Source organism: Cetorhinus maximus, chromosome 6, assembly GCF_964194155.1.
Source record: "Cetorhinus maximus chromosome 6, sCetMax3.hap1.1, whole genome shotgun sequence".
Classification (NCBI taxonomy): domain Eukaryota; kingdom Metazoa; phylum Chordata; class Chondrichthyes; order Lamniformes; family Cetorhinidae; genus Cetorhinus; species Cetorhinus maximus.
In genome coordinates, this window is record NC_135884.1 from 74,142,294 (window position 1) to 74,156,449 (window position 14,156).

Sequence of the window (14,156 nt, forward strand, 5' to 3'; positions counted from 1 at the left end):
TATAGCCGAGTTAAAAGGGGAGGAATGTAGTAATTATGATTTTATTTAGTGTGAAGTGTACCTTTTAAGAAAAGTACTTGTTAAGGAAGCTCACATAATCTGTAGTCACCAATGGGAGAGTAGCACGGGTCACCTCAGCATTCAGTGTAGAGATAGAGTTGGAGTTGAAAGCACACGTGTAGTTGCTACTGTGTATATTGTAAATAAACTTAATGTTTCCACCCAAGAAGTGCCTGCAGATCAGCTCTATCACTAATAGCACAATTCAGCCACCCTACAACACTACTGTATCGGTTCCCCTTAATATCTTGCAAATTTCACAGGTATGATTCTGGTAAACACTGCATTACCTCCAAGGTCAGTATATCCTTCTTAAGGTGTGGTGCTCAGAACTGTTCACAGTAACTCCAGGTGTGGTCTAGCCAGTACTGACAAAGAGTCACATTGAACTCGAAATGTTAACCCTGTCTCTCTCCACAGATGCTGCCAGATCTGAGTTTTTCCAGCATTTTCTGTTTTTATTTCAGATCTCCAGCACCCACAGTATTTTGCTGTTATTTTAGTAGTCCAACCAGGACCTTGTATAGCTGAAGCATGAATTCTTCCCCCTTGTATTCTAGTCCTCTAGATACAAAGGCCAGCATTTCATTAGCCTTTTGGATTATTTTCCGTACATGTTCAGGACATTTTAATGATCTGTGTACCTGGACTCCCCTAATCTCTTTGAACCTCCACTGTTTCTAGCTTTTCACCATTAAGAAAATATCCTGTCCTATCTGTTTGGATCCAAAGCAGATGAACTCTCATTTACCTAAACTGAAGTCCATTTTCCACAGTTTTGCCCATTCATATAATCTATTACCATGTCTTTTTAATTTTATGCTTCCATCTACACTGCTTACAATGTTACCTATCTTTGTTATTGGCAAATTTGGGTTTTCCATCCCATCATCCAAGTCATTAATGAATACAGTGAATAGTTGAGGCCCCAACACTGATTCTAATGGGACAGGACGAGTTGTGTCGTGACAATTAGAATATTTGTCTGTTATCTCTACTTAATGACTCCTTCTGCTTAGCCGGTTTCCCAGCCAGGTTAATAATTTGCTTTCAATTCCCTGAGTTTCTACTTCAAGTTGCTTGAGAGTTTTCATGGTGAGAGCAGCAACATGTTACCTTCAACTTCATTCACTATCTTATCGAACCATCAAATGGTTACTGCCAGAAAGAGGCCATTCCCCCCTCATGTCTGTGCTGGTGCTCTCAAGAGCAGTGTCCTTAGTGGCACTCCCTGCCGTTTTGCCTGTCACCCAGCAAATTTTTTCTCTTCAGATAGTGATCCAGTTTCCTTTTGAAATCCACTATTGAACCTGCTGCCACCACACTCTTGGGCCGATCCTAACCCCTCACTGTGTTAAGTCGTTTTCCTCCTGTCACCATTGCTGCTTTCGCCAATTACCTTAAATCTCTGCCGTCTGGTTCTCGATCCTTCCACTAATGGGAACAGTTTCAGTCCATCTGCTCTGTCCAGACTCCTCATGATTTTGAACACCTCTTGTCACGACTCAAGCTTCCCGAGCCAAGACAAATGTGAAAAGTTTAATCAGACCACCAGATTGCCCCAATTCTACCTAACTGTTTAATTTCGACTAAAAGAACACGAGCACCAGGTTTGTAAACTTAACAAGTAAATAACTGTTTATTAAACAAATTGACTGTAACCAGTGGCAAAAGAAAGAAATATGAACTGCTAACTTTTAAATCTATAATTTAAACTCTACCCCTTCTTAAACCTCTATATTTTATATATATATATACACACACACACACAAAACATGGATTTTAAGGATGGGATAAAACAGCTCAATAGCACCAATCCGGAGTACAGGATTAGATGGGTTGACTTTGATTGCTTTCTTCCAAATTCCTTGCAGGCTGTTGTGGCTGACATGAGGTGGTTTCCCAGCACTTGCAGTGGTTCTCTGGTTGAAACTTGCTTTTGATGCCTCTACTGGTGATTTTTCCTCTTTTTCTTCTGACAGGGGTTTCTCAAAGAAAGCAGGATATAGTGATGTGAGTAATAGCAAGCTAGCTACTATGGCAGGATTACTGGAGTCTTACAAACAGAGGAGAGAGAGGTTTCAGGTCTTTAAACTTTTCAGGGTTGGAGCTAATCCACTGCACTATCCTCACACAAAACCTGGCCACTTCGTCAGGAGCCAATCAAAACACTGTCACTAGGCAGCCCCCTCCTAAACTAGGTCTCCTTTCCAGCACCATTCTGTCCAACCTGGCACACATTGCTCCAGGATATAGCGACATTGTAGATTTTCTTCTTCCTGCTCTAGTGAACATCTCTTTTAAACTGCAGTCATGGTAGTTTATAAAGCCACAGTCCAATCTTAAAGCCACAGACCAAGAAAAAATAAAAAAATATGTTCTTTACACTATACCAAATCTCCTCTTAATTTTCTCCACTCCAAAAAGAGTCCCAACTTTTCTGATCCTTTTACGTAACTCAAGTTCCTCATCCCTGGAACAATTCCTGTGAATCTTTACTGTGCACTCTCTAAAACTTTCACATCCTTCCTAAAATCTGGTGCCCAAAATGTAAGTGCGAGTCAATGTTTGATACCTTTAGTTCCGATTAGTCACCAACCACTCCGGGTGTGAGGCATTTTGTATAAGCTGTAGGAAATTTATTAAGTAGAAGCACAAGCAGCATGACAAAATGATACTTAGCAAGGCAGTAGTCACAATCTGTTCTTACGCACACTGGCTCTAGGCTGTTAGGTTGATAGGGGTGCTGTCTCCTGTTCTGTTCTTGTTGACCATAGTCTATCTCCTTTCCTCTTAGTTGTGTGCTGAGGGTCACAAGACTTCTTATACACTTTTTGAGTCCAGCCTTGTGCCATACTAGGTGATGGATTAGTTTACTCTTGACTAAGGTGAAACCTCATCTAAACTAACCTGATCAGTGTATTATTATTTTATTTTTGACCTGATTACTGTACCATTATTTCATTATTGTCCATTATTATAAGCTTATGTGTCCCTCTTACATGATGTCTTTGCTTATTAAGCTGGACACCCTTTAGCTAACATAGTTAACACAGTTCTTTATATCTGCTATTGTCTTATTATAGAGTTCAGCAGTTGAATATGTTTCTTCAAGCTTCCAATCAACCAAAGGTCAGAATACTTCCTGACCCAAGCTTTTACAATAGCTTGACATTTCCTTCCACCGTCCCCCATACATCGGAATCTTACATTGACTAGATTATTAAAAATTATGCCTCGCTTATCGGCATTTTCTGAATTCATACTTCCATACTAACCTACAAGAACTGGACGCAATACTCTAGTTGAGGCTGAACCAGTGTTTTAGACAGGTTTATCATAACTTTGCACTCCTTGCTTTTGCAATCTATGCCCCTATTAATAAAGCTCAGGATCCATGTCTTTAACCACCTGCCATTTTCAGTGATTTGTGCACCATATATCCCCAGGTCCCTCTGCTCTTGCACCCCCTTTAGAACTGTATCCTTTATTTTATGCTGTCTCTCCGAGTAGTTCTACCAAAATGAATCACTTCACACTTCTTTACATTACATTTCATCTGCCACTTGTCCACCCATTCCACCAACCTGCCTATGTCCTTTTGAAGTATCACTAGCCTCCTCACAGTTCACATCCACAAATTTTGAAATTGTGCCCTGCACACCATTGTCTAGGTCATTAATATATACCAGGAAGAGCAGGGGTTCTAATACCAACCCTGGGAACTCCAATATAAACCTTCCTCCTGTCTGATAAACAACCTTCACCACTCTAAAAGCTTTTTCCATCTCATGTCACTCAGCCAATTTCATATCAGTGTTGCTACTGTTCCTTTTATTCCGTGAACTCTAACTTTGCTCATAAGCCTGTTATGTGGTACTTTATTAAGTGCCTTTTGGAAGCCCAATGCACCACATCAACAGCATTACCCTCATCATCTCTCTCTGTTACCTCATCAAAAAACCTCCAGCAAGTTAGTTAAACACAATTTGCCCTTAACAAATCCATGCTGGCTTTTTAAAATTAATCCGCATTTGTCCAAGTGACTACATAAAGTCCAGCCATTCGCGGGGCAAACGTTCCCACAACACCTTGCAAATGGTGAAATCGTGAACGGGATCGTCTGAGGAGGTGGAAGAGGAATATTCCAGATATTCTCCCTAATTGGCCTGGGTTTTTATTAGCTTCTTTGCCTGTCCCGGGAGATTCCATGGTTGTGGGTGGGGTGGGAAGTGTCTGTATGAAGGCATGATTGACTGGGACAGGCTCGATGGATACGAAGGTCTGTTACTATGCCTTAATTTCATACGATTGTACGCACACAAGTGGTAGCAAAGGACGATAAAAGTCCAACAACCTGGAAACTGATTTACTGTGTCTGAAAGGTCATTCTTTTATTACTCTGGAATAGTTAGAAGTGTGCAGGGAAGAGAATCCTCACTCCACAGGTAAACATGACACAGAGACAAAACAAGTTCCTTGGTGACTAGGAACAACCACTAGGCTTAATTTTAGATCAAATAGAAACATGGCCCATGCAATCCCTGCACAGCCTGATGGGGAAGAGGTCCCATTACAGCTCAAGCTGTACAAACAGAACAGGGGGCAGAGACCTGGAGCGACAAGCAGGGGGCAGAGACCTGGAGCGACAAGCAGGGGCAGAGACCTGGAGCGACAAGCAGGGGGCAGAGACCTGGAGCAACAAGCAGGGGGCAGAGACCTGGAGCAATAAACTACCCTGAGGAACTCTTGCAGTGATGTCCTAGAACTGAGATGATTGACTTCCAACAGCCATAACTATCTTTCTCTATGCTAGGTAACAACCAGCACAGAGCTTTCCCCAGATTCCACTGATTTCAATTTTTGCTAGGACTCCTTGATGCCCCACTCAGTCAAATGCTTCCTTGACATCGAGGACAGTCACTCTCACCTCACCACGGGAGTTCAGCTCTTTTGTCCATGTTTGAACAAAGGTTGTAATGAGGTCAGAGCTGAGTTTGTCAGGACCCATAGCCTTTGTAGTATCCTGTGTCTTCAGCCATTTCTTGATATCACATGGAGCAAATCAAATTGGCTGAAGATTGGCTTCTGTGATGCTGAACACCTCAGGAGGAGGCCAAGATGGGTCATCTACTCAGCACTTCTGGCTGAAGTTGAAAATTCTTCAGCGTTGTCCTTTGCACTCAGGGCTGACTGTGATGGAGCGGGGCTGATGGCAATCTTGCTGCCCATTCCCCCACCCGGGAACTAAGCCTAAGTAAGAAAGAAGCCTTGAGACATTTTATTACATTAAACACCTTATATAAGGATAAGTTGCTGTAACATTTGACACCAAGGCACTTCAGGAGGCTGTCATGAAATAAAAATGATCAAACCCACATAAGGTGATATTAGGATAATGACCTAAAGCTTGTTCAAAGAGGTATGTTTTAAAAAATGCCTTAAAAGATTCAGTAGAGAGGTTTGGTGGGGAGGTGAGGAGGCATAGGGAGCTGAAGGCATGGCTGCCAATGGTGGTTCTGTCCTGCTAGTAGGACAGGACACACCCAGGGGTGAATGGAGGAGTCTGGGACATTGGCTGTAAGGTATGACTCGGTGAGTATAACTATGTCAGGCTGTTGCTTGGCTAGTTTAGTCAAGTTTAGTGGGACAGCTCTCTCAATGATGGCACAAGTCCCTGGATGTTAGTGAGGGTGTGTCTTTGCCATTTTGTCATATTATAAAAAGAATATAGAGTCATTGGAGAGGGGGCAGAGAAAAGTTACAATGCATAGGTATGCATATAAGGACAGCATTGACAGGCTGGGTCCCTTCTTTTGAAGAAAGGTCACTTCACAAGAGGTCTTTAAAATTATGAAAGGTTTTGATAGAGTGTATACAGAGAGAATGTCTGGACCTCTGAATTACCAGTCCAGTAATATAACCTCTATACTCTCGTACCCAAAATCCGCAGTTAAATGAGTAACATTCTATCGCGTTTTGAGAAAGGTGAATTATGTTCGTGAATGTAATGAATTCATTAGCAGGCAAAACTGTAACTGAACAACGAGCTGCCTTTAAAAAGGAGATAGCTTAGGTAAGGTCCAGGTACATTCCCAAAAGGGGGAAAGATAAGGCAAATAAATCCAGAATCCCCTGGATGATGAAAAAAAATAGACAGTAAGATAAAGCAGAAAAAGGGAGTGTATGACAGATATCAGGTGGATAATACAACTGAGAATCAGGTACAATATAGAAGATCCAGATTGGAGTTGAAAAAGCAAATAAGAGAAGCAAGGATAGTATGAGAAGAGACTGGCAACTAACATAAAAGGGAATCCAAAAGTCTTCTGTAGGCATATAAGTAGTAAAAGGGTGATAAGAGGAGTGGGGCCAGTTAGAGACCAAAAAGGGGATTTACACATGGAGACCGGGGCAAGGCTGAGGTCTTAAATGAATACTTTGCACCCGTCCTTCCCAAGAAAGAAGATACTGTCTAAGTCACAGTGAAAGAGTAGGCAGATGAGACACCCGAGATGGGTTAAAAATTGATAAAGACAAGGCATTGAATGGGCTGTCTGTACTTAAAGTTGATAAGTCACCAGGACCGGGTGAGATGCATCCAAGGATACTGGGGGAAGTGAGTGGAAATTATGGAGGCACTGACGATAATCTTCCAAACCTCCTTAGATACAGGGGTGGTGACAGAGGACTGGAAAATTGCAAATGTTACACCCTTGTCCAAAAATGGGTGTAAAAATAAGCCCAGCACCTACAGGCCAGTCAGTTTAGCTTTTGTGGTGCGGAAGCTTTTAGAAACAACAATTCGGGGCAAAATTAATATGGTAAAGTCTCACCTTTCGCGATTTCCTTGTTCGCATATTCGCTTACCCTGCGCTAATGCCTTTGTACACCGTATCACCCGTAACGTGAGCAATGTTTGCTTATCCAGCTTTTCTTTCCTCTGCAGGATACCGAGCTAGCTCAATGTGATTTCCACCCAAGCAGAAACTAGTTCAGCTCTTGCTGGAAGGAAAATAGTGAATCCTACTGCATCCAGTAGCCTGTTCCAGAGGCTCAGTATTCTCTGGGAAAGGAACCACCTCCTAATATTGAAACTAGCTTTGCCCTCATGATTTAGCTGAAATAATTGGTCCATCTAAAGATAATCTAGTCCCTTCACTATTTTATAAACTTTGATCAAATCACCCCTGGATCTACACTTCTGGTGAGTGTAGTGCCCTAGTTTCTTTGCGCCTATTTGGGTCACTAAGACGTTTTAAGCTGGGAATTAGTCTCGTGACCTGTCCTGCATTCATTCCAAAGCCTCAATATTGCTTACCATGTGAAGAGAGCAAAACTGGACACAGTATTCTGAGGCCTAACCAAGGTCATGTACAAGGACAAAATGGTTTGTTTTGTAGTGAATTGTCGTGTGGATACACCCTCGAACCCTGCTCACTCCTGACTATTGTTTCATTACATTGGTCATGGGCCTCTGGAGGTTAATGTACAAAAACGCCTAGATTTCTCTCTGTCTCACCACTGGTTTTAAGTCTTTCCCCTCAACTTTATGCCATTCCTCTAGTTTGGAGGATAACAGTGTTATAAAAGTACTCAGTCTGTCTTTGGATGTTGCAGGACTCACTGTGCCTGTGTTTTTTCAGATGGTGCTATTGAGTTCCTGGAGAGGTTGAGTGTGGAGCTGGACCTTCCGTGTAAGAAAATTGAGGTGAGAGATTGTGCTTTTATAGATCTGCCCCCCACCCCACGCAACGCCAGAACAAATTTGTAATAAAGAACCTGGACTTTGTTCATCCCATGAAGTGGGGAGGGGAAAAGGGGAGGAAACAGGAGGTGTAAGAATAGGCATAACTGTCCCTTTTTGGAGAGATTTTTATCGAGGTTCCCAGCAGGTTGCTTTACTGAGTGAGATGTACATGGCAAGATGTTAGTACACATATTCACCTGATATTACTGTGTCACCAAGGGCAGCAGACACATGGGAACACCGCAACCTGCAAGTTCCCCTCCCAGCCACTCACCATCCTGACTTGGAAATATATGACCGTTTCTTCACTGTCACTGAGTCAAAATCCTGGAACTCCCTTCTTAACAGCACTGTGGGTGTACCCACACCACAGGGACTGCAGCGGTTCGAGAAGGCAGCTCACCACCACCTTCTCAAGGGCATTCAGGTATGGGCTATAAATGCTGGCCCAGCCAGCGACGCCCAATCCCATGAACGAATAAATAAAATCCCCATACTGTAAGAGAGGTGGGTTAGTGCTAGTGCCTTTGAAAAGGTTGTGAACCAGCTCAAGAGACTCCTCCAGAGTATGTTGCTGCCAACAGAGAGTGTACATAGGCACTAAAGCTGGACTGAGCTCAGTCAGTCTGTGTAAGCTGCAGACTGGTGCAGTGTGTTAATAGCACTGCATACCGACTCAAGCACTGACACTTGAGAGGGCAGAGGGAGCTTTGGTTTAATAGTGTGGTTTTACTGCTGCTGTGCACTGTAGACAATGACCTCAGTTGACCCTGAAGGATTACCACAGATAGAAGATTTTATGTGGGGAGAGCTGGAGCATACAGTAGGGGATCTCGGATCTGTGTTTTGTTCTAAGTTTTCACGTGGCTGTGAGACTTCAGCGCCCTCCTGGGCAGCACCCCACTCTCTACTCTCTGTAGACTTCAGTACATCCAAATCGCTGCCACCTAGATCCTGTCCTGCACTAAGATCCTTCACACCCATCATCATGAGCCTTGCTGACTCCCCAACACCTCCAATAAAGAATTCTCATCCCGTGTTCAATTCCTCCATGGCCCCACCCCTTCCTATTTCTGCAACCTTCACCAAGCCTGCAACCCTCTGAAATCCCCATTTCTCTGACGCTGGTCTCTTGTGCATTCCTGGTTTACGTTGCACTGGCATTGGTGGACATGCCTTCCACTGTCTAAGTCCCAATTCTCTCCCTCACCCTCTTCACCCCTCACTCCTCCTTTAAGATGCCCTTTAAATCCCATTTCTTTGACTAAACTTTTGTTTGCCTCTCCTAATGTCTCTTTTTTTTTGACACAATTTTTGTCTGGTTACACTTCTGCAAGGTGCCCTGTGACTATGTCGCAGACGCAGTATAATTGTCAGTCGTTGTTTAGAGTGCAGAATGACAGAATGTACTGAGTGTGTGTGAGTGGAACATTGAAACCTGCCTTATTGTCTAGGTTTGCCCAGGACGGACAATTGTCATCATCTCCTGGGAGGGAACGGACCCCAAGCTGAAATCTATTCTCCTCAACTCCCACACGGATGTGGTACCAGTCTTCGAGGTAAACTCTGCGGACGACACCAGTGGGATTGGTGCAGATTTTTGGGGATGAGGGTGCGGGGTGGGGGTACAATTCAGCTGGTGGAGCTGGGCTCACTCTGCTTTTCTGTGTGTAGGAGCACTGGAAACACGACCCGTTTGCAGCAGTGAAGGACCAGCAGGGGAATATTTATGGCCGAGGCACACAGGACATGAAGTGTGTCACCATTCAGTGAGTTCGTCGAATGGCTTGTTAGGAGTAAGGGTGCCCCTGGACTGATACTGAGTTAAACAAACCAGCAGGATTCAGGAATCAGTTCCCTATCCATGCTGAATTAGCTCATTTCAGCCAGGCCAGAGATATGGAATGAATACCTTAGATTCAGGTTAAAGTGTGTCTTGAGAGTGTTTGATGGGATAGTATAGTGGGTGCTTTACTTCATTTTCAACCCCATGCAGTACCTGCCCTGGGAGTGTTTAATGGGGACAGTATAGAGGGAGCTTTACCCTGTATCTAACCCCGTGCTGTACCTGTCCTGGAGTGTTTGATGGGGAGGGTGTAGAGGGAGATTTACTCTGTATCTAACCCCGTGCTGTACCTGTCCTGGATGTGTTTGATGGGGACAGTATAGAGGGAGCTTTACTCTGTATCTAACCCTGTGCTGTATCTGTCCTGGGAGTGTTTGATGGGGACAGTGTAGAGGGAGCGTCACTCTGTATCTAACCCTGTGCTGTACCTGTCCTGGGAGTGTTTGATGGGGAGGGTGTAGAGGGAGCTTCACTCTGTATCTAACCCCGTGCAGTACCTGTCCTGGGAGTGTTTGATGGGGAGGGTGTAGAGGGAGCTTTACTCTGTATCTAACCCCGTGCTGTACCTGCCCTGAGAGTGTTTGATGGGGAAGGTGTAGAGGGAGCTTTACTCTGTATCTAACCCCGTGCTGTACCTGCCCTGGGAGTGTTTGATGGGACCCTGAGGTTCCCCAGCACTGCACCTCTTACCTCGAAAGTGTAAAAATTGCTTTAGATGGAAGTGTATGGTGGGGAGGGTGAGATACAGTACTGTTTATTGTGGCTCAGTATGTAACAATGCCCCAAACTGGCTGTAAACCTTGTAGTTTGCAGGAGAATTTCTCTTCTGACTCTTTCAGGTATATTGAAGCAATTCGGAAGTTGAAATCAGAAGGGAAACGATTTCCTCGGACGATTCACCTGACATTTATTCCTGGTAAATATGAAAAGGGCTGAAGTTTCTCCAGGGTAAGGGTGCAGTTGTATCGAGTGTTAGTGCAGTGATTGTCTCGAATCCCTTTATTTGCGATGCTTGTGACAAAAATGGAGCACTCCATTTCATTTTGGACTGGCGGCAGTCAGTTTAATCCAGTCACAGTATATTAGGAAAAGTAGCTGTGCATTTATATAGTGCCTTTCATGACCACGGAAGGTCTAAAAATGTTTACAACCAGTGAAGTCACTGTTGTTATGTAGGAAACATGGGAGCCAATTTGTGTGCAATGTGTTCCCTCGAACAGCAATGTGATAGCAAAACAGCTAATCTGTTTTACATTGAGTTTGAAAGTCAGCTGCTGCCAGAATCCTGTGCTTAGAATAAATGGATCACATGTTGCTTAACTTTGGCTGGTGTCCAGGTAAATTTGCTGCAGGAATTCCCAAGCCTCACTTCTCAACAACAGCTTGCATTTTGTATCACATATTTAGTGCAGTAAAATGTCCCAAGGTGCTTCTCAGGAGTGTTATCAGATGTAATTGGTCATGAAAATTTGTTACTGAGCCGCATAAGGAGATATTAGGACAGGTGATCAAAAGCTTGGTCAAAAATAGGTAGATTTTAAGGAGGGTTCACAGGAGGAGAGAGAGAGAGGTTCAGGGAATGAATTCCAGAGTTTAGGGCCCAGGCAGCTGAAAGCAGGGCCTTGGGTGATGAACCGATTAAAATCGAGGGAATGCAGAGATCTCAGGGATCATGTGTTTCGAATATAAACAAGCTGAGATTTTTGTTTCCACTCAGTGTGGAATGGGAAGCTCCTTATTGGATTGATTTATTTAAATCCAATAAATGCTAAAAACTACTGATGTATTGAAGTAGGTTTTTCAAATCAGCAAGTTGATTTGGAATCTCCAGAGAGAGAGAGGGAGAGAGATCAAGATGGTAAGGTTTGAAAATGTAAGAAATTAAGGATAACTTTGAATTTAAAGGTTAACCCTGATCAATAAATCTGCTTGTTAGTGTCTAGGTTGAGCTCTGACATTGTTATGCTCTTATCACTTTCGAAGATAGAGTGGTCTTTCACAGGAAGGTTTTCAGTTTGTTTTCCTGAGCTCATTATCAAAACCCCACTTTGATATCGGGTCAAGTGAAGATACACCTGAGTTTGCGAGGAGTGAAAACTCAGCTGTGAGAACAGTTTATATAATAGAGAAGCCAGAGCAGGAAAAGACACAAAAACAGAGGCGCCATCTCTCTCGCTGGAGCAGCTTGAGAGTACGGAGCCAGTGATCCCTCCAGATTTCTAAAATGATTTGATTGCTTGCTCTCTCTCTGGATTGTGATGTAACTTGGTGCCTGATTTTACAGTTTTCTCTCCCCGCTTTGCTGAAGTGAGCTGGCATTACCCTGTCCACCATGGCTGAGTTGGTAGCATTTTCACCTCTCAGTCAGAAGGTCAAGCGCCACCAACACTCCCTCTAATTTCTCTTTGCTCTGTGCAGCCGGATTGTTGCACTGTGTGGTCCCGTTAAGATTGAAGTGTGGCCGCACATGCATGCACCTTAAAGGGAATGTTGCGTGTTTGTTCCCTGTGCAGCACATTCCCAGTTGCTGTGTGACTGTCACTCATACACACCTGGAGTACTGTGTGCAGTTTTAGTCTCCATATTGCTTCTCTGTTCTCTGTCCGAAGGCAGGTCTGACCACAGCACCGCGATCTCCACCACGGGTAGGGCAAAGCGGCAGCTCCCCAAATCCACCCCAGCCGGAACAGGGATCGAACCTGCATGCTGTTGGCACCAATCTGACCCACACAGGCTGTCCAGCCAACTGGCTTCCTAAGCAGTCTGAGTTGCCGTGGCAATCCACACTTTTTTTTACATGTATAATATACATGTTGTAGTCTGGAGCTATGAATGGTGATGGTAGAGGCTCCGATTTCTTTCCATCACATGGCTGAGCAGGAATCACTTCCACTCTTACCGCCTGCCAGTGGCGTGTGTTGAAAGAATTTACAAGTTGATGCTCAACCTTTTTGGCTGCGTTAGTCCAGGAGTGGGGTTTGAATCCAGAGTTTGTGGCTCAAGAGGCAGGGACGCTACCTACTGCACCACAAGACCTCCACTCTCCATATTTAAGGAAGGATATACTTGCATGGGAGGAAGTACAGTGAAGGTTTATTAAATTGGTCCCTGGGGTTGTCCTATGATGAGAGGCTGAGTAAATTGGGCCTTATATTCTCTGGAGCTTAGAAGGATGAGAGGCGATCTCATTGAAACCTACAAGACTTGACAAGGTAAATGCCGGGAGATTGTTTCCCCTGGTTGGGGAATTGAGAATACGGGGGGCACAGTCTCAGGATAAGAGGACAATCCTTTAGGACTGAGATGAGCAGAAGTTTCTTCACTCAAAGATTTTGAATCTTTGGATTTCTCTGCCCCAGAGGGTTGGGGATGCTCCATCGTTGAATATAAATAAGACTGGGGTAGGCAGATTTTTGATCTCTCAGGGAATCGGGGCCATGGGGAGTTGGGAAAGTGGCGATCAAGCCCAAGGTGATTGTATTGAATGATGGAGCAAGCTCAATGGGCTGTATGGCATAATCCAGCTTATATCTCTTATATTCTTACGTGCAGCTTAGAGGCAACATTGAGCCCCACTCCAGAGACTTGAACGCAAAAACCTAGGTTAACACACCCCCAATGCAATATACATGGAGTGCTGCACTGTTGAAGATGCTTTTTCACAGATAGGACGTTAAACCAGGTTCACTCCCTTCTTAGCACCCCTCCCCTCCCGCCCCCACCGCATCTCCAACCTCGCTGCACCAGCTCCCTGAAGTGGGCGCGGTGGGGGAGGCGGGTGCAGGGGATGGTGGGGGGAGGGCACAGTGGGTGCAGGGGGAGGGCACAGTGGGTGCAGGGGGAGGGAAAGACGGGTGTAGGGGGAGGCGGGGGGAGGGGGAGGGGGAGGCGGGGGGAGGGGGAGGCGGGTGCAGGGGGAGGGGGAGGTGGGTACAGGGGGAGGTGGGGGGAGGAGGGGGAGGGAGAGATGGGTGCAGGGGGAGGAGGAGGCGGGTGGAGGGGGTGGCGGGTGCAGGGGAGGGGGTGGCGGGTGCAGGGGAGGGGGTGGCGGGTGCAGGGGAGACAGGGAGGGAGAGACGAGGGAGGGAGAGGCGGGTGCAGGGAAGGGGGGGAGGGGGAGGCGGGTGCAGGGGGAAGGGGAGGCGGGTGCAAGGGGAGGCGGGTGCAAGGGGAGGCGGGTGCGGGGGGAGGCGGGTGCGGGGGGAGGCGGGTGCGGGGGGAGGCGGGTGCGGGGGGAGGCGGGTGCGGGGGGTGGCGGGTGCAGGGGGAGGCGGGGGTAGGGGGAGGCGGGTGCGGGGGGATGTGGAGGCGGGGGTAGGGGAGGCGGGGGGAGAGGGGAGGCGGGGGTAGGGGGAGGCGGGTGCGGGGGGAGGCGGGTGCGGGGGGAGGCGGGTGCAGGGGGGGAGGGGGAGGCGGGTGCAGGGGGAAGGGGAGGCGGGTGCGGGGGGAGGCGGGGGTAGGGGGAGGCGGGTGCGGGGGGATGTGGAGGCGGGGGTAGGG

At 46.0% G+C, this 14,156-nt stretch overlaps 1 protein-coding gene across 1 annotated transcript in view; it reads left to right on the top strand.

The window, feature by feature from the left end:
- LOC144681834 (aminoacylase-1-like) overlaps positions 1-14,156 on the top strand; it is a 47,482-nt gene that overhangs the window by 9,380 nt on the left and 23,946 nt on the right. Inside the window, exons 2-5 of the mRNA XM_078543861.1 lie at positions 7,707-7,771; positions 9,265-9,369; positions 9,485-9,579; positions 10,496-10,572. Of these exons, the coding sequence (XP_078399987.1) occupies positions 7,707-7,771; positions 9,265-9,369; positions 9,485-9,579; positions 10,496-10,572 (342 nt within the window). The remainder of the gene's footprint in view (positions 1-7,706; positions 7,772-9,264; positions 9,370-9,484; positions 9,580-10,495; positions 10,573-14,156) is intronic.